The sequence below is a fragment of the Trematomus bernacchii genome, unplaced genomic scaffold (genome assembly GCF_902827165.1).
Source record: "Trematomus bernacchii unplaced genomic scaffold, fTreBer1.1, whole genome shotgun sequence".
Lineage (NCBI taxonomy): Eukaryota > Metazoa > Chordata > Actinopteri > Perciformes > Nototheniidae > Trematomus > Trematomus bernacchii.
Window position 1 is genome coordinate 3,697,196 of NW_022987966.1, and position 27,649 is coordinate 3,724,844.

At 41.1% G+C, this 27,649-nt stretch overlaps 1 protein-coding gene across 1 annotated transcript in view; it reads left to right on the forward strand.

The window, feature by feature from the left end:
- Positions 1 to 27,649, forward strand: part of fat3a (FAT atypical cadherin 3a) — a 105,969-nt gene that overhangs the window by 23,620 nt on the left and 54,700 nt on the right. The window contains 4 exon segments of the mRNA XM_034115808.1: positions 15,489 to 15,550; positions 23,960 to 24,274; positions 24,810 to 25,020; positions 27,001 to 27,069. Of these exon segments, the coding sequence (XP_033971699.1) occupies positions 15,489 to 15,550; positions 23,960 to 24,274; positions 24,810 to 25,020; positions 27,001 to 27,069 (657 nt within the window).

A 27,649-nucleotide genomic window follows, 5' to 3' on the forward strand; every position in this document is an offset into this window, starting at 1 on the left:
CGAACCATTTTTACCGAAACAAAACACAAGTTTCACAAGAAGCGTCTAAATGAGCCCTGAGCGAAAAAATGCTAACGCACTTAGCACAGAACCCACGGTATAAATACTTTATTACTTATCGGATCTGCACAAACAAGATATCAGCTATATAGCTGAGATTCCACATATTCTAGAGGTATAAGTATCATCACTGTGCGACCAAAACTCGCGGCAGCTGAGGCAAACCAGACATCACACAACGTAGCTTTACTGAGCCAAAACGGCAAATATGTCTTACCTTTGCTGTTTTTCTGATCAAAAGTTATGTTCAATGGCATTAAAACGATAAAAACGCTGCTGAAGGTTAATCCATAGGTTAATCCAATGTGTCTGTCACTTTGAAATGATTACTGATAATTCATCATCATATTTATGTCAATAACGGAGTTTTCATAGCTGCTATGATAGCTACGAGAGTGTATGACGGCTTCCGGTTTTGGGCATTCTGGCTACGCATCACTCATTCACCAATGGGTAATGTTTAGATGGATTTTAGGAACGTACCTCTCGATTCTATTGGCTCTAACGGTTAAAAAGAGGTGTCAATCATCAACATCGACCGATGGGTTCCAGAGATATGGAAAATGCACCCAAATGACCCAAGAAATTGTTTTTTTTTCTTCTAAATCTCTCTAAAAAGGTCAAATGTCACTTGTTTTGCATCAATCTTGATACAGGGTACTTATTAGATGTTATAGTTTGGATTCCTAAAGGTTTTAGTCTACTATCCCATCATTCAAGGGTGGTTTCACATAAGTAATGTTTTTTCTTTGGACGGACACTATAATTTACATTTTTTACTATGTTCAATCTGAATTTACTTTAAAATAAAATTGATTCTGACTTTTCTACATCCAACTCACAGGTTTATCATTGCTTTGAGAAAAAAGATTATTAATTTACCCCTTTTAGAAGTGAAGATATAGTCATTTGTTCTGGGAATGTCATTTTCGAGCCTGAGACCTGAAAAACAGGCTCAGGGCTTAACAGGTTAAAACAAAGTGAACTTCACTTATACTATTACCTTTCTTTTGTCAGGTAACCTACGTACTAAACTGACTCACATATTTTAACCATCACTACAATCTTTCCAAACCAAGTAGTTTCATAGTGTAAGTAAAACTACATAAACCCACTCATAAAGTTTATTTTGAAAACAGACTATGAGCATTTCAATAGTAGAAACTGTTTCCTTTGAACACATACAGTACATTTATTTTATGCCTCGAGCCGAAACCAATATGCTTTCCCTGGCACTTCCAGAAGTTTTGCTATGCGTACCCTTCGCGTCATAGTTTGAAGCGAAAGGAACCAGACCTAGCCCTTGGTATTTTATCATGAAGAAGTGAAGTGTTATGAGAAAACTGTGAAATCTTGAAAATTAGAAATTCTAGCATGATACTAAAACAGAAATGGACATGCACCAATAAGTTTGCAATCCAGGAACCAATTGGCTATTGGCGGAGGACGTCAAGCCTCCAGTAGCAACGAACAATCTTTTTAGTGTCCTGGGGTAGATTGTGGATATTCGGTCCAAGAGGTTCTCTTCGTTTGGCGTCCATTATTTACAGTCAAATTAGCAAATAAGATCTCAAGATCATAGCTGGAGCTTCGAGTCAATGTCTACGTCAGGATGTTTCATAAATAGCCAATTAAAAAGCTAATTTCTAGCTAATGAAAACGTACATAGTTGTCAGATGCATCTTACTGCTCTCCACACAGACAACAGACAAAAGTCTCTTCAACCTTAAATGGTCAATAATACTTGATGTACAAACAAAAACCAGAATGCTTCTTTTATCAAAATATTGCCCACAGAGTTGCAGTATTGGCAGATATATGTTCATAAAGACAAATACGTTTTTCATTGCCAATTTACACTTTAATGAGTGCTATAAAGAAGAAACAAACCTGATAAATACAAAAATAACATGAACAGATGGATAGACAGCTCAGAGCTGTTGTTCTACACTTTCACTTAAAGCATAGGGTTATGAAATAATAGCTAGCTCAGTTAGTATTCATCTCATTTGCACGTATGAACAGTCCTAAAGATGTCAGGACTCCAGCTCTAGTTTTCTGGGGTTTCTGACGTTTCCTCATTACTGGCATTCAGTTGTGTGATGATAACACTGCAGTGCATACATGTAATTATAGGGACTAAGAGCAGTGAGGGAAATTGTACAATAATAGCGTCTCTATAGTGTGTGTTGGATGAAGTAAAGGCAGGGTAGAGAAGGAGGAGAAGGCGGTTGCCGGGAGAAACAAAAACAGCTGCTGCATCGTCTGAACACACACATCCCCTCGCACGCTGCCTCACACAGTTTGTTCTGCAGATAAGGTGGAGAGAGGGGGAAATATAATTGGCTGCTGCTATATTTATCTTTTCTTTAGTCCAGATCTTCTTGCTTTGAATTTGATTCTTTTCCACCCATTTGTCTCAGGCTACTGCTCCTCTCTCTGCCTTTATTAAAGTGATTCTTGCACTTTGCTTTTTTCTATTGTCATCTCTTATCTCATCATGTCCTCTCTTTCTGTCATCCTCTCATGCGCTCTGCTTTACTCTGACTATCTCCCTTCTTCTCTTGATAGCTGTTTCCCGATGTTTATAGCTGCGAATCCGTCTCCTCTCTCTGTCTCAATGGCAGATGTTGAATATTTGATTTAGTCGTAATGAAACTTTGATGAGGGACTGCAGATCATCCATAAAGCCTGGAGCACTCTTCCTCTCTAACTGTCACGTTTGTTGTTAACTTCCTCTTTCCTTCTGCCTGATTGTCTCTCTTTAGCTCTCTGTTTATTCATGTTCACTTCTCCTCTAATTCTAATCCCATCTCTGTTACGGTGGGAACATAGAAACCCTCGACACAGTCCACTGGGATGTTATCAGGTTCGGATGGTTACTTAAAAAATGTATTCAGTTGCAATTACAATACAAAATATGTAATCAGGAACCTAATGAAAAAATAATGTTACCTGATTAATCTCATCAATATCAAATGAAATGCAAAAAAAAAAAGACCAATTTAAGTTTAAGGAACCCAAGATATTCTCTATCAAAATGTGTCACCTGCTCAGTGGTTTTTAAAAGGAAAACCTTAGTTTCACTAAGCAAATCCAGGAAGTAATATAGAGCAATAAAAAAGTGCACGACGTATAGTGCAGGAAAAAATATATAAATGAAATCTAAGCAAACACAAAATGCTCCAATTTAGTTTAATTAGTATGCACACTATTTTGAGAACACATGGGTTCTTTATTTTAAAATTCATGTAACATTACAATCCGGCTTTTAGCCCCATTTGTTAGAAATGTAACAACAATCTGATTACGTAACCAGTTGAGCCCCATGCCCCCGGTACCGGGGGGCAAAACGCAACATCTTGCAAGAAACAGCGTCTGAGGGCTTCTTAACATTTAACAAACTATGAATGTGTCATACCCACTTAACGGGAAGAAACTCAGCTATCAGACAGTATTAACAATTTTTAGCTAAATGAAACACAAGGGTCATATCAAGCCTCTGAATTAGCCCTGAGCGGAAAAATGCTAACGCACTTAGCACAGAACTCACGGTAAAATACCCTTATTACTTATCGGATCTGCACAAACCAGAAAGATAAGTATCATCACTGTGCGATCAGAACTCGCGACAGGGGAAGCAAACCCAGACATCACACAACGTAGCTTTACGGAGCAAACACGGGAGAAATGTCTTACCTTTTGCTGTTTCTGATCAAAAGTTGTGTTCAATGGCATTAAAACGATAAAGCTGAAGGTTAATCCAATGTGTCTGAAATGATTACTGATAATCCATCTTCATATTTATGTCAATAACGGAGTTTTCATATATAGCTGCTATGATAGCTACCAGAGTGTATGACAGCTTCCGGTTTTGGGCATTCTGGCTACGCATCACTCATTCACCAATGGGTAATGTTTAGATGGATTTTAGGAACTTCCCCTCGATTCTATTGGCTCTAACGGTTAAAAAGAGATGTCAATCATCAAAATCGACCGAGGGGGGCCATTTACTGTATATTGAAAATCCACCCAAATGACCCCAGAAGTGGGTTTTTTAACCCAAAGGTCAAATGTCACTTGTTTTGCATCAATCTTGATACAGGGTACTTATTATATGTTATAGTTTGGATTCCTAACGCTTTTAGTGTACTATCCCATCATTCAAGGGTGGTTTTCACTATAAGTAATGTTTTTTTTTTTTGGACAGACACTATGATTTACATTTTTTACTATGTTCAATCGGAATTTACTTTAAAATAAAAAAAAATCTATATTGATTCTGACTTTTCTACATCCAACTCACAGGTTTATCATTACTTTGAGAAAAAAGATTATTCATTTACCCCTTTTAGAAGTGAAGTTATAGTCATTTGTTCTGGGCATGTCATTTTCGAGCCTGAGATCTGAAAAACAGGCTCGGGGCTTAACGGGTTAAATGTAAGGGAATACTGTTACCTTTTTTTGTATTCTGTAATCCCGTTTGATGTAATCCGTTACTCCCCAAGCCTGGATGTTATGTCATTGTAGCTACAGCAGCTGTGGATATGATACCTCCTTTTACTAAGTTTTTCCATTTATTTAAGAAAAATAACACATTTTATTTTAATATCCTAGGGAAAATTCAGTTCCCCTCTATTTGGCACGGGAAGGCAGTTTTATTAACACCTTTCAACACAAGGCATTTCAAAGTGCTTTACAAAAATAAAAGACATTAAGAGCATTAAGAAATAGTGCTGCGGAAACACGTTATAAAATGGCATTTAAAAACAGTCGTTAAAAAGCAAAGAGAATAAAATAAGCATAAAACATGAATAACAAAGATATAAAATACATGAAAAAACCTGTCTATTAAAGCCTCCCCGAGACCTTTTTAAGTTTTCCAGAAACTTCCCTTTCTTTTTTAGATTCCCTGAATCTGGATTTTAATCACATTTTTTATACCAACTCTAATTATGCAGTTAGAGTTGAAATACACACATGAACAAGCAGGACCTTTACAATTTAGGCCCGAAATGCAAACCTGGATACACACATGCATTATCAAAGACGTGTTGGAGGGAAGGGATTAGCGTAGTTTGGCCCCCTTGAGCAGTTTGGGGGCTCAGTGCCTTGCTTAAAGGGCCCATGTCATGGCCATTTCCACTGATCATAATTACATTGTTGAGGTATACTAAAATAGATTTATACTGTGCAATTTTCCAAACTCACATTGGTTTCGCATACAGCATCTCTGTCAAGCATGTGTATTCAGCAGTATTCACTTTCTCCACTAAACGACTCGTTGGAGCTCTTGCCCCCCCCTCCCTGTGAGCCTAGTGTGCTCCGATTGGTCAGCTCGGCCACTCGTTCTGATTAGTCAACCACCAGAGAGGCTGCGCCCATGTCAGTGCTTTTCCCGGCTGCTCTCAGCGTAACATCAGTCTTATCATGGCGTCGGTACAGCGGTATATTTTATATACATATATATTTTTAACTGTTGTTATAGAAGAGTGTGACGGCCCCAGGGCCTTTGTCTTACGATGGGGTGGAGCTGAAGAGGCTAATCAGCACGATCACGGACACCTCCGGACACTACGGCCCCAGTCTCTCTCCAAAGCGGCTGCAGGAAGACTAACTCTGCGATCCTCTCAACCACCTATCTCTGCATTTATCACAATAAATGTGCCGTGGTTTTGTAAACTCGTGTATGTCTCCTTGTCTTTGTGGCCTACGAGCCGCTCATAACAAAGAGTAAGTTATTTTTACCCGTTATAAACTACTACTGTTTGATGAGAAATCAAATCATGGTTTGCTATATATGAATTCAGGGAAGAAAGGATAGGCCTACTAAGTATTTCCATTAAACTTTATTTTTAGAAATGTACAAAATGAACATAAATATACATATATACACGGTATATCATCCATTCCTCCTCCTCTTGCCTGCGCACAGCCGGTGCGGTGCGGTGCCTTTTAGCACCCTCAGTAGAATCCCTTCCCCGTCATGGATTGTCCGCCAGGATCTGGCTGGACGAAATCAAATGCAAATCACAAAATATTAGAGAAACTTAGTTGTTTTAGATTCGTTAGTAGTAGTTGTGTAATGAACAGCTTGCCTGCTAATATGCTAACCTAGCTTTGTTTACCTTGGTAGCTAACACGATATGAACGTTAGCTTGGAGGAAAGGCAACTATAATGCAGTGTAATAAAACTACTATGAACAAAAGCTAGTGGTTCATATTAGGCTAGCAATAACGTGTTTATAATTGCAATCGTATACGGGTATTCTGCTACCATACAATGTAACTTGCATGAATACATTGTTTTGCGCTAGCATACAGCTAGCCTCGTTAGCTACATGCAGTATATGTACGGTCACAATGTACGGTAAACCGGAGTATACTGTATGAGTATTCCGTGTGTGTGACTGCAGACATTCTCCTGCCATGACAAACATGTAAGGCCATCTGCTGACATTGTAGTTGATATATTTAAACGCTAGCAACGTAGCATCACAAAAATGTTTTTCTGACCAAAACTAGCTCAAGCTCCGTGTGTTAGATCGCTACGCCAGCTATAATGTAATTACGTTTCGCGACTGACCGGCAAATCACCCGCAGTATACTGTCAATAGGTATTTTGTGTGTGAATGCAGACATTCTCCTGCTATGAGATACATGTATGCAAGGCCATCTGCTGATATTAGAGTTGATATATGGAAACTCTAGCAACTTAGTTAGCACAGTTAGCACTGTGTCAATGGCTTAGCAGTCCAACACAGTTTACACATTTAAACAGTCTTGTTTGATAAATACACAAATAACAATGCAAACTTACAGGTTGTATACCCAGATCTTCCCCTGCTCCAAACGGTCCAAACAAGCTGTGCATATCCGGCCTCAAACTGGGCAATGTTTTGGAAGCTTTCGTCTGTGAAATGCCGGTTCTTCGAACCTCTGGAGGAGGAACACGCCGCTGCTGGTGTGGCCATAGCTCTTCGGGATTGGTCCATTTCGTTCCGGGTACCGCATGACATCAGGCGGTACCCGGAACTAAATGGAAGACTCAAATGGGCAGTGACGTATCTCCAACGAGGCGTTTTGGGGAGGTATTTTCTGTGTTAGAGTTTTACTCGCTACAGGGTGTACTTTGAGGGTTTTGACTCTGCACACCGTTTACATGCATAAAAACCTTCATAACACACAAGGGGACGGGTAATAACCGGAAAAGCATGACATGGGAGCTTTAAGGACACCCATGCAGTGTCTAGGATGTGAACTGGCACCTCTCCGACCCTGATTGACAATGTGACTCATATGTACTTTAAAGGTCCCATGTCATGCTTTTCTGGTTATTACCCGTCCCCTTGTGTGTTATGTAGCTTTGTATGCATGTAAACGGTCTGCAGAGTCACAACCCCTCAAAGTACACCCTGTAGCGAGTAAAACTCTAACACAGAAAAGACCTGTCTATGCTGCCCCAGAACGCCTCGTTGGGGATTTCTCTTTTTCCATTGTTTACTTCTTGGGTATAGTGACGTATTTCGGGTATAGTTACGTTACGTCCGCGGAGCCGTTACGTTTGGACCAATCCGCGCACTTCCTCACACACACACTCGGCGGGACGTTGCGAGGCTCGCAGCTGCGAGGAGCGGGACACTGTGAGCTGGCTCACTGGTGTGGGGTCGGCGAGACAGCGCGACACTGCGGAACTCAGCCTGGGCACACACACAAACTCCCAGCCAGGCTGCATGTGTGTGTGTGTGTGCCCAGGCTGAGTTCCACTAGGCTCACAGGGAGGGGGGGGCAGGAGCTCCAACAAGCCGTTTAGGACAGAGAGTGAATACACATACTATACAGAGATGCTGTATGAGAAACCAATGTGAGTTTGGAAAATTGCACAGTATACATTTATTTAGTATACCTCAACAATGGAATTATGATCAGTAGAAATGGCCATGACAGGGGACCTTTAAATTACTCACCAACCTTATCTTACATGGCGTCTAACGTCGACCTGCTGAATTTCCTTGATCGACTCATTAATGAATTTATATCTTCACTTCATTTATGAGCTGGTTAAGAAAAGATCGAGAATGCCAGGACTGTCAATCTTTGGTAGATCAAAGAACTGAAGGATTACTTATTTTCCCTAAGGATGTTCTTTTGCTTCCTGAACAAAAGGAGATATGGAAGTAACCATCATGTATTGCTAAAGGGTGAATCCCTAACATCCCAGACATCATTAGTGTGTATAGCAAAACATTAAAGAATATGAATTGAGTCCGTGGTGCCATCACTTTGCGTCATTGACCTTTATAAACCTCTGCCGTCTCCTCTCCCTGCATGTTTACTCTGTAAGTAAATTGTAGGTATTGTGGAAGCTTTAAGCCTTTCATTCATCACACAGGCTTCAGTAATCCTATCTATATGGTAATCAACACACAAACACACACATTGGCCGATGTGTACCATTGTTGTGTTCCGGTTGTGTTTTAGTATTCCCACCTCATCACCTCCTGTCATTTCTCTATACCCTACTTACCAGCTTCCTTTGTCCCTTCATGTCTTCTTCATGTGCTTCATATATTCCGTTTCCCCATGTTCTTAGCTAAATCCAATACAAATGTGGGATAGGGCGGTGCGATTAATCACATTTTATTTTCAATTAGGATTCTGGCTTCCAATGATCATGAAAAAAAGATAAGCCAGATAAACGATTTAGTACGCCACATTCCGTTTCTCAATGATCTCGTTATGTCTGTGTTATAAATCCAGCTGTCACCCTTTTTTGCCTTGTCACCACCATTGATCTCTTTAAAACCAACATGTTTAGTGTTAGATTGTTAAATATAGCACACAAATGATTACTAGAGCACAACATTCTTCATAGATATAGCCTGTTAACTTTACTTTTAAAGTGCACCAGAATGATGAATCTTGCCTTAAAGGGGCCATATTATGCTTTTGGGGGGCTCTCCCTTCCTTTTAGTGTGTTATATGCAATTTTGGGCATGTAAATGTTCTGCAAAGGGTAAAATCCCAAAGCTCCCTCCAGAGGGACTTTCTCTCCCACACACTCCCCCCCCTCCCTGAAACGCCTTCATTGGACTCCTTTGTTTACTCCTTGTTCTAACACTGGCTCTTCTATTGGCTAGTGCTCAAACACATTGTAAGTGATAGGCTAAGGGGTGGGGCATCTCTAAGCAGTTGACCAATCACAACAGATCTGGCCAGCTTTCAGAGCAGACTGGGCTCTGGTTTCAGACGAAGGGTGAAAAGAGGTGCTGCAGCACAGGCAGTATGAGAAAATAAAGAGCTTTCTGAACATTAAAGCATGGAGACATGTCCCAGGAGAGACAGGAAATACAATGATGAACCTGGAAAGGGGCATAAACGGGCCCCTTTAAAACGTCTTTCTGCATGCATGATCCCTCAACGAGCAATCATGCCAAATAATAGTTTTCTCAATATTGTTCACATCAATCTATAATGTTTATGATTCTGGACATTATTGACCATCCCTAATATGGCATTTAGTCTTTTGCTGTCAATATTCCAGCTACCATTTTTATATGTTTTATTTATGGGAGACCTGCATTAAATCAGCAGCTTAGCTGACCCAATTAAAGTAAAACATAATTGGAACCGGTAGGTCCCGCGTCGGGTCTTTGATGCAAAGACCTCTGCAAAATTCCAGAAAATAGCCAAATCTTCATGGAAATTTCATATGTATTCCTGACTCCTTGATAGGAATTCCTCTCTTCTCTCCGCCCTCCAGCTGGTCGCTAATTGAATCTCTTCAATCCTCTAGATGATTGGTATAATTAGCCAAGATATTCTGAATTAAATGTCCACTTATTCATTACTTATAGAGCTTTGAACTGCATTTAATGGCCTTCATCAGCAAATGGAGATTGCTCCATAATCACCATATGGCCTGAGTATATACAGAACCATGCTTACATGATAACAGGTGGTTGTATATTGGTGAAGTTGTTAACTCTTGTCAGATGTTCTCTGGTGACAAATGTCAATGTCCTCCTTCATCTTGAAGTTTTTTGATAATTTTTATTATTTTTCAGCAACATTTCTGAGGAGATTTCAAAGGTTTTTTATTTACCTTTACACAAAAACAATATATTAGTATTTCAGAATATTATTTTCCACAGTAAACTCATTGTCGTTCATAATCTTAATTTTCCTTGCCCCATCCAAATCTGCCAACATGTTCCACTATTGTATTATTATTTCCACAGTTTTGCTGATAGTCATGCATTCTTTTTGTCAAAGCTGTTTGATATTCACCTTATAATGCCTGATGACATATAGCTCAGTTTTATAAACTTGAATACACTACATTTTAGATCCTAAGGAGATTAAGTCATTGAGTGGTTGAGGTTTAAGCAGTTTTTCATTAGGCTTATTGAACAGTGTCAATCCAATGCATCCCAAATATGTCACTGTCTTTAACCCTTCTTCATAATGATTTCACTCTGTTTCCCCGTCTGTGGAATTCTGATAAACCGACTAGTATTATACTACACAACAGAATTTCTTTTTTTTGTGGTTACTTTGCAACAGCCAGGTGCCTATTGTGTAAGATGTAATCAGTCGTAACCACAGTGCATCTGGAGTATGTAATTGCCCTTTGACAATATGCGTCAGTCATATTAGAGAGTGCAGATGGAACACATACCTGCAGCCTTCAGATGGCTGTACAGAGAGTTAATCAACTGAAACTGAAGGCCCTCAGGCAGACTGCTGTGATGACAGATGTTAGGAACAATTTGGTATTCAAATATTCAACTTTACTTGATTTGTTCTGTACATTTAGATGTGTCTCCTGGTTGAAGGAGTAACCACATCATGAATTATGGGAGTTTTATAAAGGTTGCTGAAGGTCGGTCTAAACCAAATAGATGGATCAAAATAGCACATGCAGCCCTGGAACCCACAAGTACTATTTATATAGATGGAAAGTAAGGCCCTGTGTCCACATAGCATCTTTTTCTGGCAGGAAGGCGCTGGAAGGGCTTTTTTTAAATGTTTCTATGACAACGATAACTTGGCAACGTACAGTATCACCACTTTTATAAGACAAACCATCTTCATCCCATTGCCATTTATCTACCTATTTAATCTACTTTATATTTGTTCAACATTGCATTTTTCTCCATGAACACAAACCTGACTTGTGTTGCAAAAAAGATTAAATCAGAATCAGCATCAATCAAAAACCTATATCTGGTGTTTTTATTTTTCACCTCAAATGTATTTTTCCTACCACCCTTGCTTTCTTTTAGGAGCCATTATTTATTGTCACAGCCTTATTCACCTGCTGACTCAACACGTTTGTGCTGTGGTCAACACAATGGTTGACCCCAACGCAACCAACTATGTCTTAGCGTTAGCATGGCTACTCACTGCATTGTAAGCAAGAGGAACACAAAGTCACTCTGATTGGTGCCCTCCGACCATATGTTGATGTTGGAGTGTTTATGCCAGCAACCAGCACTGGAGACACATTTGCCAATCATCCCACTACCAAAAATAAATCAGGGCCCCTAGGAGTCTGGGCTATTGTGGTAGTTGCCTCCTTGACCCCGGTTTATAATACAAAACATACATTCAAAGTATAAATATGAAAAACGGCCGGACAGCTGGTGGACAGTTTGGATCGGAACTATATAAAAAACTTTGTAAGGACTGGTTTCAATTGTTGCTATATAAATACACTTTATTCATGTTTAAATTGCTCTTGACCATGAGTGGCACAGAGACAACATAATTGGCCTAACAGAGATGGAGGGGGGCATGGTGAAAATAGTCCATCCCATTCAAAACTATATTTGGACCCATGCACTTTCAGGCTTAACATGCAGAAGCTCTGAGTCTGAAAGGAGGATACAGGTGACGAGTAGCATGGGCCCAAATGGGATTAAGCAGGCAGAACATGTCCACAAAACAGCAAAGGTCACTAAAAGCAGGCAGTTAGATACACGGCTGGAAATAGGAGCTACTTTTCTACCGTTAAAATGCAAAGTCTGGAGAATAACTAAATGCTACAGGGTAAAGACATGTTGTCTTGAGGCGAGTGGCCAATAAACACACTAAGCAATGTTGGTAATAGCCGGGACTGAACTCGCCTACTTACAGTTTGAGGGCTAATGATTGGCATTTCTCTGCCGGAATTTCTAAAGATGATTGATTCTTCCTCCCTCTGATTTGCAACCAGTTTTGTGACAAGGGGTGAGGGGAGATGCTCATTTCCCACATAGCGATAGCACAGAGCTGGTTGTAAACCCTAACCCTAACCCAATCTGCTTAACCTAACCCTTTAACTCAGACCTGCCCACTTTGTATCAATTGATTTATCCTATGATTGTTGCCAAAAGTGTGGTTAGTGTGCTAATATGCAAATCAGGGGGTTACCGGTTCAATCCCATCCACTGCAGTCAACAAGTCAAAGCGTCCTTGAGCAACATATGTTCCACCAAATTGCTCCCCTTGGCATGTCTGCAGTATTGAAGTATATTTTTTGGACATGGACATGTTGACTCAGACATGGTATGTAAAATGTATGTATGTAATTGTGTGTGTTGCGGACATGATGCATATCAATATTGTCAAGTGTTGATTAGGCTCAAGTTAGACAAACGTAAATGCAGCCGCTTATCTTATCTTCAATAAAACATTTGGACCTTAATAACTCATAACATGCAATGATGCAACTCAACAATATGTAATGTTGATGGTGCTTTTTATTTAGGTTGCTGTCGGGGGGGCATTTTACAACAGATTATGTATGTGTGTAAGGCAAAGGAATGAACTTGTCTGAGTGTATTCTATTTCCGTGATGCATGTCTCTGTGTGTTGTAATAATGCACATTTGTGTCTCGGGGGCTTGAAGTATATATTAGTGTGTCATTCGCCGGATGTTAATATTGTGTGTGTGTAATGTTGTGGGTTTTGGGATGTGTGTACTGTATTGTCATCTGTGAGTTTGATGCTTTGACATAACAGCTATATACACAGAAAACGACAGTAGTTTAAAGGCTGAGTGTACGTGTGTTGTGTTAGTGTTGAGTGCTGTCACATTCCCTTCCTTGTTAAAGCTAATAAATTGGCACTAACAGATGCAGGAGCTGCCGTCAGCTGCTCCTGGCTTGTTAGCATGTCAGTCTGCGTGGCTAATGTAGCATAAAGCCCAGCAGTTGTGTTCTCATTAATCAATAGTGCTTTTCTCTTGATAGTCAAGAGTGCATTTATGACTAGAACAGTCCACAGCTTAGCAGTAAGTATAGAGTGTGTCAGTATTGATCAATGTTATCAACAGGTTGGACCCTGAATGTGATGCCTGGGGTCAAACTATGACAGACACAAGGGCCCAAGCCTTTATGGGGCCCAAAGTCAAATGTGTTGAGGGCCCCACTGCTGGAGGCCTGGCCATTTGCATTCAATGCGCATCATTCATTGTATTTCAAAGTGTTCCATTCTGCATCAAATGCTTTTGTTTAAAGTAGGAGGGGCACCAAAGGGAGTAGAAGAAGAAGATTCACGAGTAGCATAGGTTGGCAGTACTCATGTACGTTTGTAATCAGGAAGGCTTCACATGCCTGATGGAATTGATCAGTTCCAATATTGTGTTCAGCCTGCCCATTTATTTCAGCAACAAACTAAAGTTCTTACAGTGATCAACTCTGGAAATACGATTCCCGCTATATTTCTGATCAAGAAACAATTTGAAATCCACAAACCAAGCGACGGTACTACTGATATGTCAAACGTTTCACATTTTATGTCAAATATGGTTCACTTCTTTTTGTGTTTTTGGTTTATCTTTAGATGGAAGTATATTTTACTCATTATTTAGGGGCTCTGATATAAAATGATATAAACAGTTGTAACTTGTATTAATCAGAAGGGTTTCACTCCTAACCCAGACATCAGACACTTGTTCCCTGGAGAATCCCATCAGTGTTCTGGTTCTGCCCTGGGATCTCCTTTTTTGTTTGATGTGTCAGAAATATCAGAAAAGTTGTCCTGTTGTTCAGATGCTTGAACCACTACAACTTTTTAAATATGATGAAGAGTAGCTATACTTTAAACTCTTTCAGAATGCCTGATCTCCTGATATTGAACTCAGACAGCCTGGGCAGGAAACTAATTGTGACCGTTTGGCACGATCTCCTTCTATGACTCATTACCCAAAACTAAAGACCATAAGCAAGGGTTGGAATTTAGATTGGCCATAACAGCAATACAGGTGATGCAGCAACAATTCACCTGTCGCATTCCATCTCACCTTCAACCCCAAAAGCCACTTAAACCTTTTTACAAAGAACTGTGACTCACTCCCGACTCAAATTCTGAAATCAGCTGTTTTCATGAATCATACGATGGTGACAGACGTACTGTCATAGTATGTGTGTGTAAATGTGTTTATGAGTGTTGATTATCCCACCATTCCTAAAGTGCTGCGAGGCTCTGCAGAAAATTGTGAAAACCAAGCGCCCCCAGGAGGACTTTGGTTAGCGACTGCATTAAGCTATAAAGTGCAAATAGAAACACATTAAACAATTCAAAATAAAGCTGGGCCATGCCCACTAACAGCCACTAAGGGACATCTGTGTATTACTTCTTTCACGACACAGAGCACTTTGCTATGCCATTATGTTACCGGTGATAGAAAAAAGGATGTGTTAAACACATCGCAGGTGTATCTGTGTTGTACAGTACAGGTGTCTGGAGAGGCCAAAATGGGCCACCTTTTATGAAGACATCTCTTTGTGTCTCGGCCAGTCCAAACCTCCACTTGGTTCCAAAGTGTTCATCAAGCATGCACATTTAATGGAGCTTTGACTCTTTCATGTGAGTCTTTCCAGTAGCATTGCTACAGGCATGGACTAAATATAAAACCCAAGATTGATCCATTCATCATTTTGCCGTGGAATAGCCCCAACTTTTAAGTGCGAGGGCAAACGCATCTAAGACCTGATGCAGAAATGAAACTGATATCTATATTCTCTAGTTAAGTAACATGTAATGGTATTTCCCTTCTCCTGAATGGTTTCTTCCAACAGAATAATCTCTCCCTTCATCTAACCTCTCTCCCTTTTTTAAAGCCCTCTTTTTAGTTCAAGCAGCGAGGTAGACCTGTCACCACCTAACAGCCAGTCAGGGCCAACACCACATGATGTTGTGATCTTCGGAATACTAAATATTCACTTTGAATAATATTTCAAAATGTCATTAGTATCTCCTTCTGTTTCTTGCTCTCCCTTCTGTCATTACATGTAATTAGAAGGAACCATCGTGTCCGACACCCACAACTAATTACCATGTCACTTTGCTCATTTGGCTTACTGGCACCTCAGTGTGTGTGTGTGTGTGTGAGTGTGTGTCTCTTTTTTAATTGTTTCCTCTTCTGTTTTCTATCTCAGGTCTGATAACCACAACTTCAAGGAAACTGGACCGTGAACAACAAACAGAACATGTTTTAGAGGTGAGCAAATTGTGACGTGATGTGAGTCTGTGCACGCACTACATTCAACAACATCCAGTGGATATCTTATTGATAGTCTATGCGGATACTGGATATTCAATAGAACACTTTTTTTGTACTGACCATAGGTGTTGTGCTGCCGGAGGGCACAGGAAGATCACTCCGGGAAAAATGTTTTTGCTGTGAAAAAAGGGGCCGTACTAATTTTTTACATGCTAAAGTTCACTGTCCACGCACCTATTGTTAACATCGCAACCAGGGCAGCACAGCTGTGCCCAGAGTAAAACAATTGTTAAACCTTTTCAGCCGGAAAAAGGCTATTAAGATAAGATTAGATAGGACTTTATTTATCCCGAAGGAAATTGTTGTGCCAGAGTTACAAAAATACAATAAACTCAGCAGCATAATAATAAAACTGTACAACAGTGCAGTGAAAAGAGCAATTAAATAACTACAAGAAACATACACGGTCACATAATTAATGTCAAATACCGTGCAGTGGCGAGCAGTATTTAGTAATGCGGAAAAAAGCAGTGGCAGATACGTAATGTATACATGTATACGTATTATGCCTCCAATTGATGGAATATGAAGCAATAATCAAGCATCTGATGTGTTTCCGAGTGGTTATAATGCTTGATGTCATTTTAAGCAGATCTGCACGCTGGCATGGCACATCTCAGAGGCTGCAGGAATATCATTCTTTCTCCCTCACGTGCTGCAGGGATTTCATGACGTGGCGCTTGTTATTCTGTAAAGCAGCTGTGGGCAGCCAGTCCTCTAAGAAAACAAATACATTCGGTCAGTGATCAATGCAAACTGCTTTACTGATTGTCCTGCTGTGTCCATTCTGGCTGGAGAGTATTAAGTGACAGTGGTTACATTACTTTCCAAACCAGCCGCAACTGTGCATGCAGGCAAGCGTCACAGAAACAAATAGCCCTACGCCCCTGGTACTGACCACAATATATGATGTCACATATTGAAAGTTGGCATCTAATTGCGGTCGGACTTGCAGTCATCTTGACCTATTCTTTGATTCGGCAGTTACAGATTTTACCAAATTTGTGCTGTTATTTCTGTTACGTAATGTTCTCATAAGGATGCTTATGTTCAGACACGATTCAACATCTGATATTTTGTACATGTAAGTTCATTTATGCATGCATGACCTTTAACATTTCCCAAGAGTCTTAAAGGTCCCATGTCATGCTTTTCCGGTTATTACCCGTCCCCTGTGTGTTATGAAGCTTTGTATGCATGTAAACGGTCTGCAGAGTCACAAACCCTCAAAGTACACCCTGTAGCGAGTAAAACTCTAACACAGAAAAGACCTGTCTATGCTGCCCCAGAATGCCTCGTTGGACATTTCTCTTTTTCCATTGTTTTCTTCCTGGGTACAGTGACGTGCCCATACCCAAATGGACCCATTGGTCCAAATGGACCAATCCGTGGAGCCGTTACGTTACGTCCGCGGAGCCGTTACGACTTCCTCACACACACACACTCAATCTTTTCTCAGCTGCAGCTCCGCCGATTTCTCCTCCCTGAGACGGCGGGACGCGGCGAGGCTGTGAGTCTGTGTGTGAGCACACACACAAACTCCCAGCCAGGCTGCGGGTGTGTGTGTGTGCTCGGGCTGGTTTCGGGCTGGGTTTCGCTGTGTCTCGCTGTCTCGCAGACGGCCACTGGGCTCACAGGGAGGGGGGGGGGGGGGGGCAGGAGCTCCAACAAGCCGTTTAGGACAGAGAGTGAATACACATACTATACAGAGATGCTGTATGAGAAAGCAATGTGAGTTTGGAAAATTGCACAATATAAATCTATTCTAGTATACCTCAACAATGGAATCATGATCAGTAGAAATGGCCATGACATGGGACCTTTAAAGTCACAAGGAGTCAACAAACAGCCCCCCCCCCCTCAACCCCCAATCCTGAGGCTGCCAGGATTTAGATGAGATCAAATGGGCCCTCCCATCTTCTGTTCTTGTATAGAAATACACACACACACACACACACACACACACACACACACACACACACACACACACACACACACACACACACACACACACACACACACACACACACACACACACACACACACACACACAGTCCCCTCTGCTCTTCGCTGTCCTCAATGAGGTTTGCATTAGCTCGGTAATAGAGTCGGTGTGAACACGGTGTGCGTGCGGTGGTCTCTGTTGGACAATAATGGGAACCTGTCTCCACTCTGCTCTAGCGTGATTAGAGATAAATTGCGACACTGGCTTTCCCATGACTCATATAATCCAGTGTGTGTGTGTAGACTGTGTGCTTGTGTTGTGCATGCTGTTTGTGTATCTGTGTTTGTTGGCTGTGAGCAAACTGGGGACAAGCGACAAAAACATGGTACATTGCGCTTTCGTTTTAGCCTGGTTCGTGTTCACATTGACGAACAAAAAGGACTTAAGCGGGCACAAACCTGAGATTATTTTAAACTAACCTGACAGCTGTGGTTTGGAAGCACTAAGCACTTATCGTCATAGCGTCTTTTTCTGGCAGAAAGAAAGCTCAACATTCATAGGCAGCAACATCCAGGGATCTGGCATTGTATCTAACTATTTGGGCTACTTGAAATTAGTTTGACGTAATTTTTTCTCCATGAACACTACGGAAAATGTCTGACTGTTGCCGTGAGTTATAGTGGAAATCTTATGATCGGAAGGTCAGGGGTTCAATTCCCATTCCCTGAAGTCAATATGTCGATGTATCCTTGGGCAAGATGCTTTACTATCAGTTGCTCCCGATGGAATGGAAGTGTGTGAACATTAGTCTCCCTGAGCAGGGGACACCTTGTATGGCAGCCTCTGCCTCTGTATGAATGTGTGTGAATGGGCGAATGCGCTCTGAGAGGTCATTAAGACTGAAAAGCACTATATAACTGCAGTCCATTTACAAATTGCTCTCACACTTTGTATGAAGGAGCTTGTCACGGCTCAGTCTGACAGCCGGTCGATGATATTGTACGGAGATAAAAGCTCAACACTCATCGGCAGCCAAATCCAGTGACCGGCGGCCAATCTGCTTCCACAGACAAGTTTCTCGGGCCATGTTATGATGTTTCCCTCTGAAACAAAAAGCCATAGACAAATGTTTTGTACAATTTCTACAGTGACGTCACCTACGCGTCAATCTCCCCATTGGAAACAAATGTAAAAACTTGCTAACGCTCAGATAAAGATGCTTTGTGGAAACAGGCTCTGAGAGATGCTTGAGGCACTTCTTTAGGACTGGCTATGTCAGGAAGCTGAGCCAGAGTCGGGTTGATTACGGCAATACTGCGTCATTGTCTTTTTCAGTCATTTAAATATATTTTCTAACCCATTGCAGCCGCTGATTCTTTTGTATTGCCAGAAGCTTATTTTGATACGATATGCAGCAGGCTTAGCAAGAACTTGCAAACATTGTTTTTCTTTTACCACTTCATTTTCTTTTTGGCACTGTCACAACTGTTGGAGTTCTCCGAGGCTGAGCATGAAGCTGTGTAATGAAACATTGATTCGGCTCTTTCGGCTGAAACTGGGTTACAATAACGAATGGATTTAATGCCTGTTTTGTCTTGACTCCACTCTAGTGCCTTGCCATCAATTATCTGTGTTGATTTAATTGTATTCTTTGATTAATAAATTGAAAACTGATTTTGGCTCTGGTTTTTCACGGTCTCTGAAGATGCTATTTTAAGGAGCTGACACACAAAATACATGTTGTCGAGTGAAGGGCATCACTTGTTTTTTTAATACATAAAAGGTAGACACATTAATGTACACACACACACACACACACACACACACACACACACACACACACACACACACACACACACACACACACACACACTACCATAGTGCTAAGAGCTTTTAAAGAATAACATGTATACAGTATATCTATCTTCCTCCTCCTTTCTCCCATTTCCTATGATTATGTTTTCTCCGCCTGCTTGTCCTTCTATAGTCAGTAATCTTGTAAGCCAGGTTGGGGATAACTCTTTCTTCACAATCACTGCAGTTCCTCATGTCTGGCATTTTCTAAAATGACAGATGGTATTCGTAAATGAAGCCAGCCATGAGCACAGGGGAAATGAACTGCTGCTGTGTGGTGAATCAGTGACAAGCTGCAAAGTGATTGCACTTCGAGCTAAATTAATATAAATTTAGGACACAGACGAAAAGCATGCTTTGTAGCTTTCATTGGCTAGCTCCGCCTCTCAGTGATTACCTTCTTTATCATTTCAGAAGAACAAAAGCAGAAGTAGCTGTCTAAAGATAGGAAGACATATTTATACATTTTCATCATACTTGTCAGAAACGGACAGACAACAGAAGCAAATAGAGTGTGATTAGATTATATTTGTATTAGATTGCACTTTATTGTCCTTGCACAAGTACTGGGGAAATGAAATGCAGTTATCATCTTAGCAGAAGTGCAGAAAAAGCAGTAAAGTGTAGTGACTTTAACTTTTTGACCAACTAATGTCGTAAAGTCTCTGAGAACCACACAGTTGTGGGGCTTCAAATAAGCAAAACACTTGAAGTGCTAATGTTATTCATGTATTCATTTTGATCACATGAATTAAATATGATTTAAAATTAGCCAGTTGACTGGTGGAATGTATTAAAGTGCATGTACTCAAGGACTGTACTTAAGTACATTTTTGAGGGACTTTACTTCACAAGTATTTTCAATGTATTCTACTTTAAATTTCCCCTCGCAACATTTTGCATCAATATTGTTTTTATTTTTGTATTTGTACTGCATTTAACCCTGTAAAGCCCAAATATAGAAAAACATTAGAATGTATTTTTTGACCTTTCAGATGTTGTTGTAGAGAGCCTCTGGAGCAGAAATGAAAGAGTTTTCATATTGTTTACGTTTTGGTAAGTTTTTAGGTAAATGTTGTAATATTGCAACGTTGGCCTTAGGTGGGAGCAGAATTTCTGTATTTCTACTCACATTGTCTGAATAAATATATTGAACAACTAAGGGTTAATTTGCAGGATTGATTGCTTACTAAGCCCTATATCAGTATATAGCGTGAATAATAATCACACATCAGTCATATTTGTTATGAATAGTCATTTATTAAATAGTAATGCAATGGTAGTCCAAAAAACAGTTCATATTGTCGGAAAAGCAGAGACGGACATCACACTTGCTGCATTGTGTGTTTGTGTACCCTTTACTGCAGTCTCTGCAGCCTCCTCTCTTTGTCTTCACTGGAAAATGTGCCACTAGGTCCTTGCGTACATCCAGTGGAGGTTGTGATCTCTTGGATGGACTCCCATCACCTGAGGATGGTCTCTTCTGAGCATTCAACAGGCTCCAACACGTAGGTGCTGGGCTCCCCTTGCCTGAAGATGGTTGTCCTCTCTTGGGTGTTTTCAGAGGAGTTGTGTTCACCTGATTAGAACAGAATCAATCAAGATACATGTCGAATATACATTAAGATACAAGTCAAAAATATTACATACGGCAAATAGCAGAAATGCATTCTTACCAGGATGAGAGAGGAAGCTAGATCTGCCTGAAACTGTCTCCTGCTCAGGATCTCCTGCTTTGGCATCTTTAGAGCTCTGCACTCCCGCTTGTAGAGGAGCCAGGAGTTGATCACAGCAAGGAGGATGTGCCAGAAGATGCACACGTACCAGCGCCGGGACTTGATGGGAACTTGTATTTGGCCGTAAACGAGTCCAACAAATCCACACCTCCCATGTACTTGTTGTACGTAGCCACAATGGAAGGCCTCTCAACTTCTACCTAGGTTTTGTTGGCTTTGTCCCAGCGTTGAATTCTCTGCACATGGTCTGGTCCAGCAAAGGATGACACAAGTGTGACCGCTCTGCTGTCATACCATTTGACAGCACAGATGTTGTGGTTGGTCTCCACTCAGATGTCAAAGCTTCCTCTCCCTTTTTTCTTCAAGCTCTTCTCCTCTTCAAGGTTACAGTTGGGTAAGCGCACCTGCCTGGCTGTTCCCACCTAATGAATCCCACGATCAAGGAGCTTCATTACCAATGGACACGGGTGAAGTAGTTGTCTGCGTAGATCTTGTAGTTCTGACCTTCTGGAAGCGTGGAGGCAAGCTTCATTACAACATCACCTGACAATCCAAGTTCAGACTTGGCTCGTATCTAGGGATGCTCCTATCGATCGGCCGCCGATCGTTATCGGCCGATATTCACTCTCTGCCGATCGATCTGTGCTCTCTATAAAGGCCGATCAGGAGAGCCGATCACATGACGTAAAATACATGACACTTTTCTCTGTGCGTGGCAAAACAAGCTTGCCAAAATGGCTTCACCAGTCTGGCTTCACCAGTCTGGCAGTATTTTAAGGTGTCCGAAAAAATGACAATAAAATAGCGGTATGCAACTTGTGTGAGGCAGAGATCCTGCCTCTTGTTTGTGGAAGCGCCAGTAAATGAGCCCCATTAACTGAGTTTTAAACATCACTTTAAATGGAAGATCCCCATAGCCCCCACCCACTCGATCGGATCGGCCCCAAAATTGGCGATCGGAGCATCCCTACTCGTATCCCATTGACACTGCCTTGGTACACATCAAAGTCACAGTCATCATTCCAGAGATTACAGTTCTCACCCACACTTTGAACCCCCATGGGTGTGGCTTGCCTCACATGTATTGCTTGATGCTACTGAATTTCCCCTTGAAAGGAATCATCATCTCATCCACAGAGTTGTGTTCTTCTGGTACCACCTGCAGGCATTTCTCTCTGAATGTAAGCCAGGGTCTGAGTTTCCAGAGTTTGTCTTTCTTTTCCATCTCTGACTCTGTCAAGTTGTTTACAAAATGTAATGATGTCAACAGATATTGGAATCTGTTGCGTGCCATCACATCAGAAACAGGGGAATACCGTGTGTCTGTCTCACAATACATACGGCCAATCAGTTTCTCAATTCCCTTTGTATTTGTGTTGATGGATGTTCCATTCTTTTGAAAGCTGTACTCATTTGTGTTGGTTACCAAAGCCTGAATCATGTCTTCTGACACAAACTTCTGGAAGTACTCCAGTGGTGGGTGGAGGGAAATGACATCCTCTGTGGTATCTGGACCAGAAAAGTCAGTATTGGGACTGATTAAATCTTTTTTCAGCCAGTCACGGGGCTTGGTGGGTTTCTGTTGTTGGAAAAAAAACACTGACACATAATTATAAGTTATCCAGCAGCAGGATACAAAATAATTAAAATGATCTCCACTATGACCAGCTGTTATAGACACATTAAAGTAATAATCAATCATTATAATCCAGTAATTTAATATATATAATTTTGAAATGGGCCATTACCCACAACAGGCAACTTGAGTAAGATTTTGAATGCAGTACTTTTACTTGTAACAAAGTATTATTGCTACTTTTACTTAAAGTGGACCTATCATGCTATATTTTAATAATATAGTGTAGGACCATACCTATATAAGGCATATTTATACTTTTTTTTTTTCAAAATACCAAACAGATCATGCATTTTAGCCATGCCTCATTTTGCTCAATTTGACATTTTTTAGCTCTGGATTTGCAAGGGCTGATTCTGTGAGAACAGCACCACCTACAGGCCTGGCATATGTACTACAGGGTCTCCAGCGCTTTCGAATGGCAATGGCCGTGGCTGTCTCCTCCTGATTGGTGGAGTTGGCCCAATAGCCGTAGCGCCACTGTCCTGACGTCAGGACAGTGTTCAAATCTGGATCAGTTTTTATCAGATCCGTTGCAGCCCCTTTTTTAGAGATTTGGGTATGGAGGAAAATAGAGAGGGTTGTGTTTTCTGACACTTGGTGAGTTCCCTGGAACACCGGGGACACATATTCATGTATAAAAGACGTACAAAAGTGCATTTTGCATGATAGGTCCCCTTTAAATATAAGATATTCCACCTCTGTCCGTTGAACAATTGATTATTCATTGATTATTATTTACCAACACGCTAAGGTATTTGAGACACATCTGAAAGCAAAGGTGTTCTTACCGCCTCTGCTATCCTAGCCTCATCCTGGCTACATCCCACTTTGGCCAAATGGATGACGAACAGTTCTTCCCCTTGACATTGTTGCCAACATTTAAATTATTTTCAAGTTAAGGTTCTAGATAACAGTGCCCTTGATTTATCTTTCACAACTCCCAACGTCAGAAATGTTCTAATCACCACCTGGCTTTGACTGTACCATCAGATGGCCAAAGTCCAAATGTGCATAAGCGATAGCAGAGCTTTTAAAAGCACCGTTAAGTCCTCTGTTGGTTTAGTCTTTCAGAGGCCTTGGGTGCCTCCACTTTCACGTCTTCATATCCAATCCCTGAATTGAAACACATGTTCTGCGTGTGTATTTGTATTGAATCTTCACTTCCCCTGCAGGTGTTGGTGTCAGACGGGGGTCCAGGAGCCAGGCAGAGCACAGTGTGGGTGATGGTTCAGGTTCTGGATGAAAACGACAACAAGCCCACGTTTCCAGAGAAGGTCTACCAGGTGAAACTCCCAGAGAGAGAGCGCAGAAAGAAGGGCGAGGCCATCTATCGGGTGTTCGCCTACGACCGCGACGACGGGCCCAACAGCGACCTCTCCTACAGCATCGTGGACGGAAACGAGGACGGGAAGTTCTTCATCGACCCCAAGACTGCAGTGGTGTCTTCACGCAAGGCGTTCACTGCCGGGAGCTACGACATCCTGACTGTACGACAACCTTTAGCAGTTATTAGGAAAATGTCAGCTACATTACGAACAAAAGTTTGACTTAATATCTAAGTATCGATATTGTGGTTATGATCTCATTTCACCTAAGCAGACATTTCCAGAACTAGAATCGTTAGAATCAAAATACTTGAGTTATCCCAGTGGAAATGGGTTTTTGTGACGGTTGCTGATAAATAAAAAAATGTAAATATCAAATAAGAACATTTTAAAAATGAACTCAAGAAGTGAAAAAAAAGATTAAATAAGATAGACATTAATATAAAATGTCCAAAAAAATATCAAATAAAATAGAAATATAATAAATATAAACTCAAGAAGTTAAAATAAGAGTGTGCAAATAGAGGTTAAATAAAATAGACATTAATATAAAAGTAAAATGTGAAATAAAAGATCAAATATATTAGATTCAAAATATTTACATATAAGAAGTTAAATACATTTAATTCTTAGAAATGTTGATACTTCTTTATTTGTTGTTTCAATAAATGCTTCAATCTCTCTTCCTGCTATCCAGGTCAAAGTGACAGATAACGGGCGTCCTCAGAGGTCCTCCACGGCTCGCCTGCACATCGAGTGGATCCGTCGACCCCCCCCCTCCACAATCCCCTTGCTCTTCGATGAGCAGTTCTACAATTTCACCGTCATGGAGAATGACAAGGTGTCAGAGATTGTGGGCGTGGTCTCCCTGCAGCAGAGCTCCACCCTCGTGTGGTTTGACATCACAGGTAAACACCCCCCTGTAGGTGAGGGCGACCCTCTATCAGCCGGTGGAGAGCTGTGTGTAGTGTGAGGTAGGGCATGGTGTGTGTTGGTGTGTGTTTGAGGTGCAGCTCAGATACTGTGGCCTTGCTGCATGATCTGTTATGCTCTGCCCATCCCAGTCGCCATGGTGACAGCTTCTCCAGTTGTCCGGTCATGATATGGATTGAAATCGGGACTGAACAAAAGTATCTTCATGTCGTCCTGAATCTATTTTGAAGGGATGTTCCCTTTAAGGGATTTCGTCTTATTTATAAGTATATTACTCTATGACTCATTTAGTTCCTTTCATAATGTCTCTGCTTAGAGAACGCACGGGCTCTCGATACATTCAGACACATTTTAAAGCCACTGTGACATTCCCCTTTAAATGGGGAAATGCCCAACATGGCGCACTTAAATCCTTTGAATCCGTCAAAGTTCACTTTCACCCACTTGAAAAGGCTTAACAAGATTATGTCATGCCCAGTGCGCTAAGCTCAATTTTTTACGCATTATGTATGGTGACGATTCTGGGTTGTAAAAATGATTAAAGAATTCTAATAATCAGTACTTTTGATTATAATTCCATTAGTTTCTTTATATGTCAATATGTACACAGAGTTCCCCAGCCTTGATGCATGCACTGAGGGCTCTCTGGGCCCACATGATCAGTTAGGACTGCAGTCCCCACAATGCACCATCCATTTTTCCTTTTGTTGTCACTGAGCAGTGACGGTGGGTTTGTATCCAGCTGGAGATACCTTCTGGCTCATGCTTCAGGCTCTCCATTGCTCTATCTTTTCTCTCTTTCTCATGATGTCTCTGTCCGTCCCTCTCTCCTTCCCACTCCTTCACTTTAACTAGTATTAATGAGGCCAGCCACAACAGGAGAGAGACTGCATCATTACAATGTGTGTGCAAAAGCAACAATGCAATATGCAAAGTGACATTGTAAGTATTAATATGAAACAAATATTTATGTATACATTTGTAGTCATGCATAATAAATACATTCAAATAAATCATTCATATTAATGAATTGAATGTGAATAGAAAGCACATTTATAAATAATGTAAGCCATATGCACACTTATATAAGTGCAGTTTTAAGGCGCGTTGAAGAACAAGAGTATATGCATAATAGATGCATTAATCAAAAAAGTCTGATATTTTCATCATGATCCTGTGTCACAGTCATGTGTTGCATGTGTTATGTACAGGCTCAACGTAAAATCTATATATTACATTAATACAACAAATAGTTCAACGTATAATATGTAATATTTCCGCTTAGAACTATATCTGTTGTTGAGTTGTGTTATAACTTTCGTACCAATGTTTCCCTACATTTTTCAAAGCTAGAGTAATGTGAAACATTTGTAATCAAAGTAACGGTGTGCTTCATCGGGCCCCGATGAATCTGAAGCTATCAGTAAAACAAGCTAACGTTAGCCTTTAGCTCGTAGCCACTCAGTCCCGGGGAAACACTGCAAACAGACCAAAACATGTTGATAGCGATATATAAAGGGTTTTTACCAAAGGTCACTCTGTCTTAAGAGAAAACGAAAGAACATTTAATGTCCATAACATTTTTGATTTAAGACTTCATTCCTCAAAAATGTGCATAAGTGAAGTTAAACCCATCAGAAAAAAAGCATTTTTTAAATTGGCTAAAATGACAAATGTCCCTAATAAGTCATTAACCGTGTTGTTTTCCGTAGAATTCATCATAGCATTACATAGATAGAGGTTCACCTCCTTAAATCTTTCTCTGTCCTGTCTCCTCAGTCTGTCTCCTCATCTCCTCTGCTCTCCTCCTCCTCCTCCTCCTCCTCCTCCTCCTCCTCCTCCTCCTCCTCCTCCTCCTCCTCCTCCTCCTCCTCCTGTCCCTCTCCCTCGGGCCTGTCTGCCTCCCTGTCTCACCTTCTCTTTCCTCTTTCTCCTCAATGCTTCATGCCTGGAAGGTCCCAGGTCTTTTCGTGAGATGTTCTATATTCTGCAGAGCGCTTGTGGCAGAAACTGTTCCTCAGAAGGTATCTCGTTTCCTATTTCCTCTTCCCCTGTTAGCTGTCCTCTTTTTTCACTTCCTGTCCTTGTTTTCCACCATATTTTTTCATTTTCCCAGTCCTTTTATTCCGGCGCCCATCACCTCCCGTGCTTCCCATTGATGCTGCTGACATATAGAGTAAACTGTGTGTGTGTGTGTGTGTGTGTGTGTGTGTGTGTGTGTGTGTGTGTGTGTGTGTGTGTGTGTGTGTGTGTGTGTGTGTGTGTGTGTGTGTGTGTGTGTGTGTGTGTGTGTGTGTGTGTGTGTGTGTGTGTGTGTGTGTGTGTGTGTGTGTGTGTGTGGTGTGTGGGTGTGTGTGTGTGTGTGTGTGGGGGGGGTGGTTGTGTGTGTGTGTGTGTGTGTGTGTGACATTAATGGACTACATTTAAGCCAAGGTTCATTGGTGGGCAGAAAGGTTTGGTAAAAAGGTATCAGAACCTTTTTATCTGCTCCCATGGCAACAACCACCGGGGTTACCTGGGTGACAGCTCTGTCTAATGACCTGCTGTTAGCAGCACCTGTACACACACTCCTTATGGAATTAATGCATGCCTTCATGCAGCACT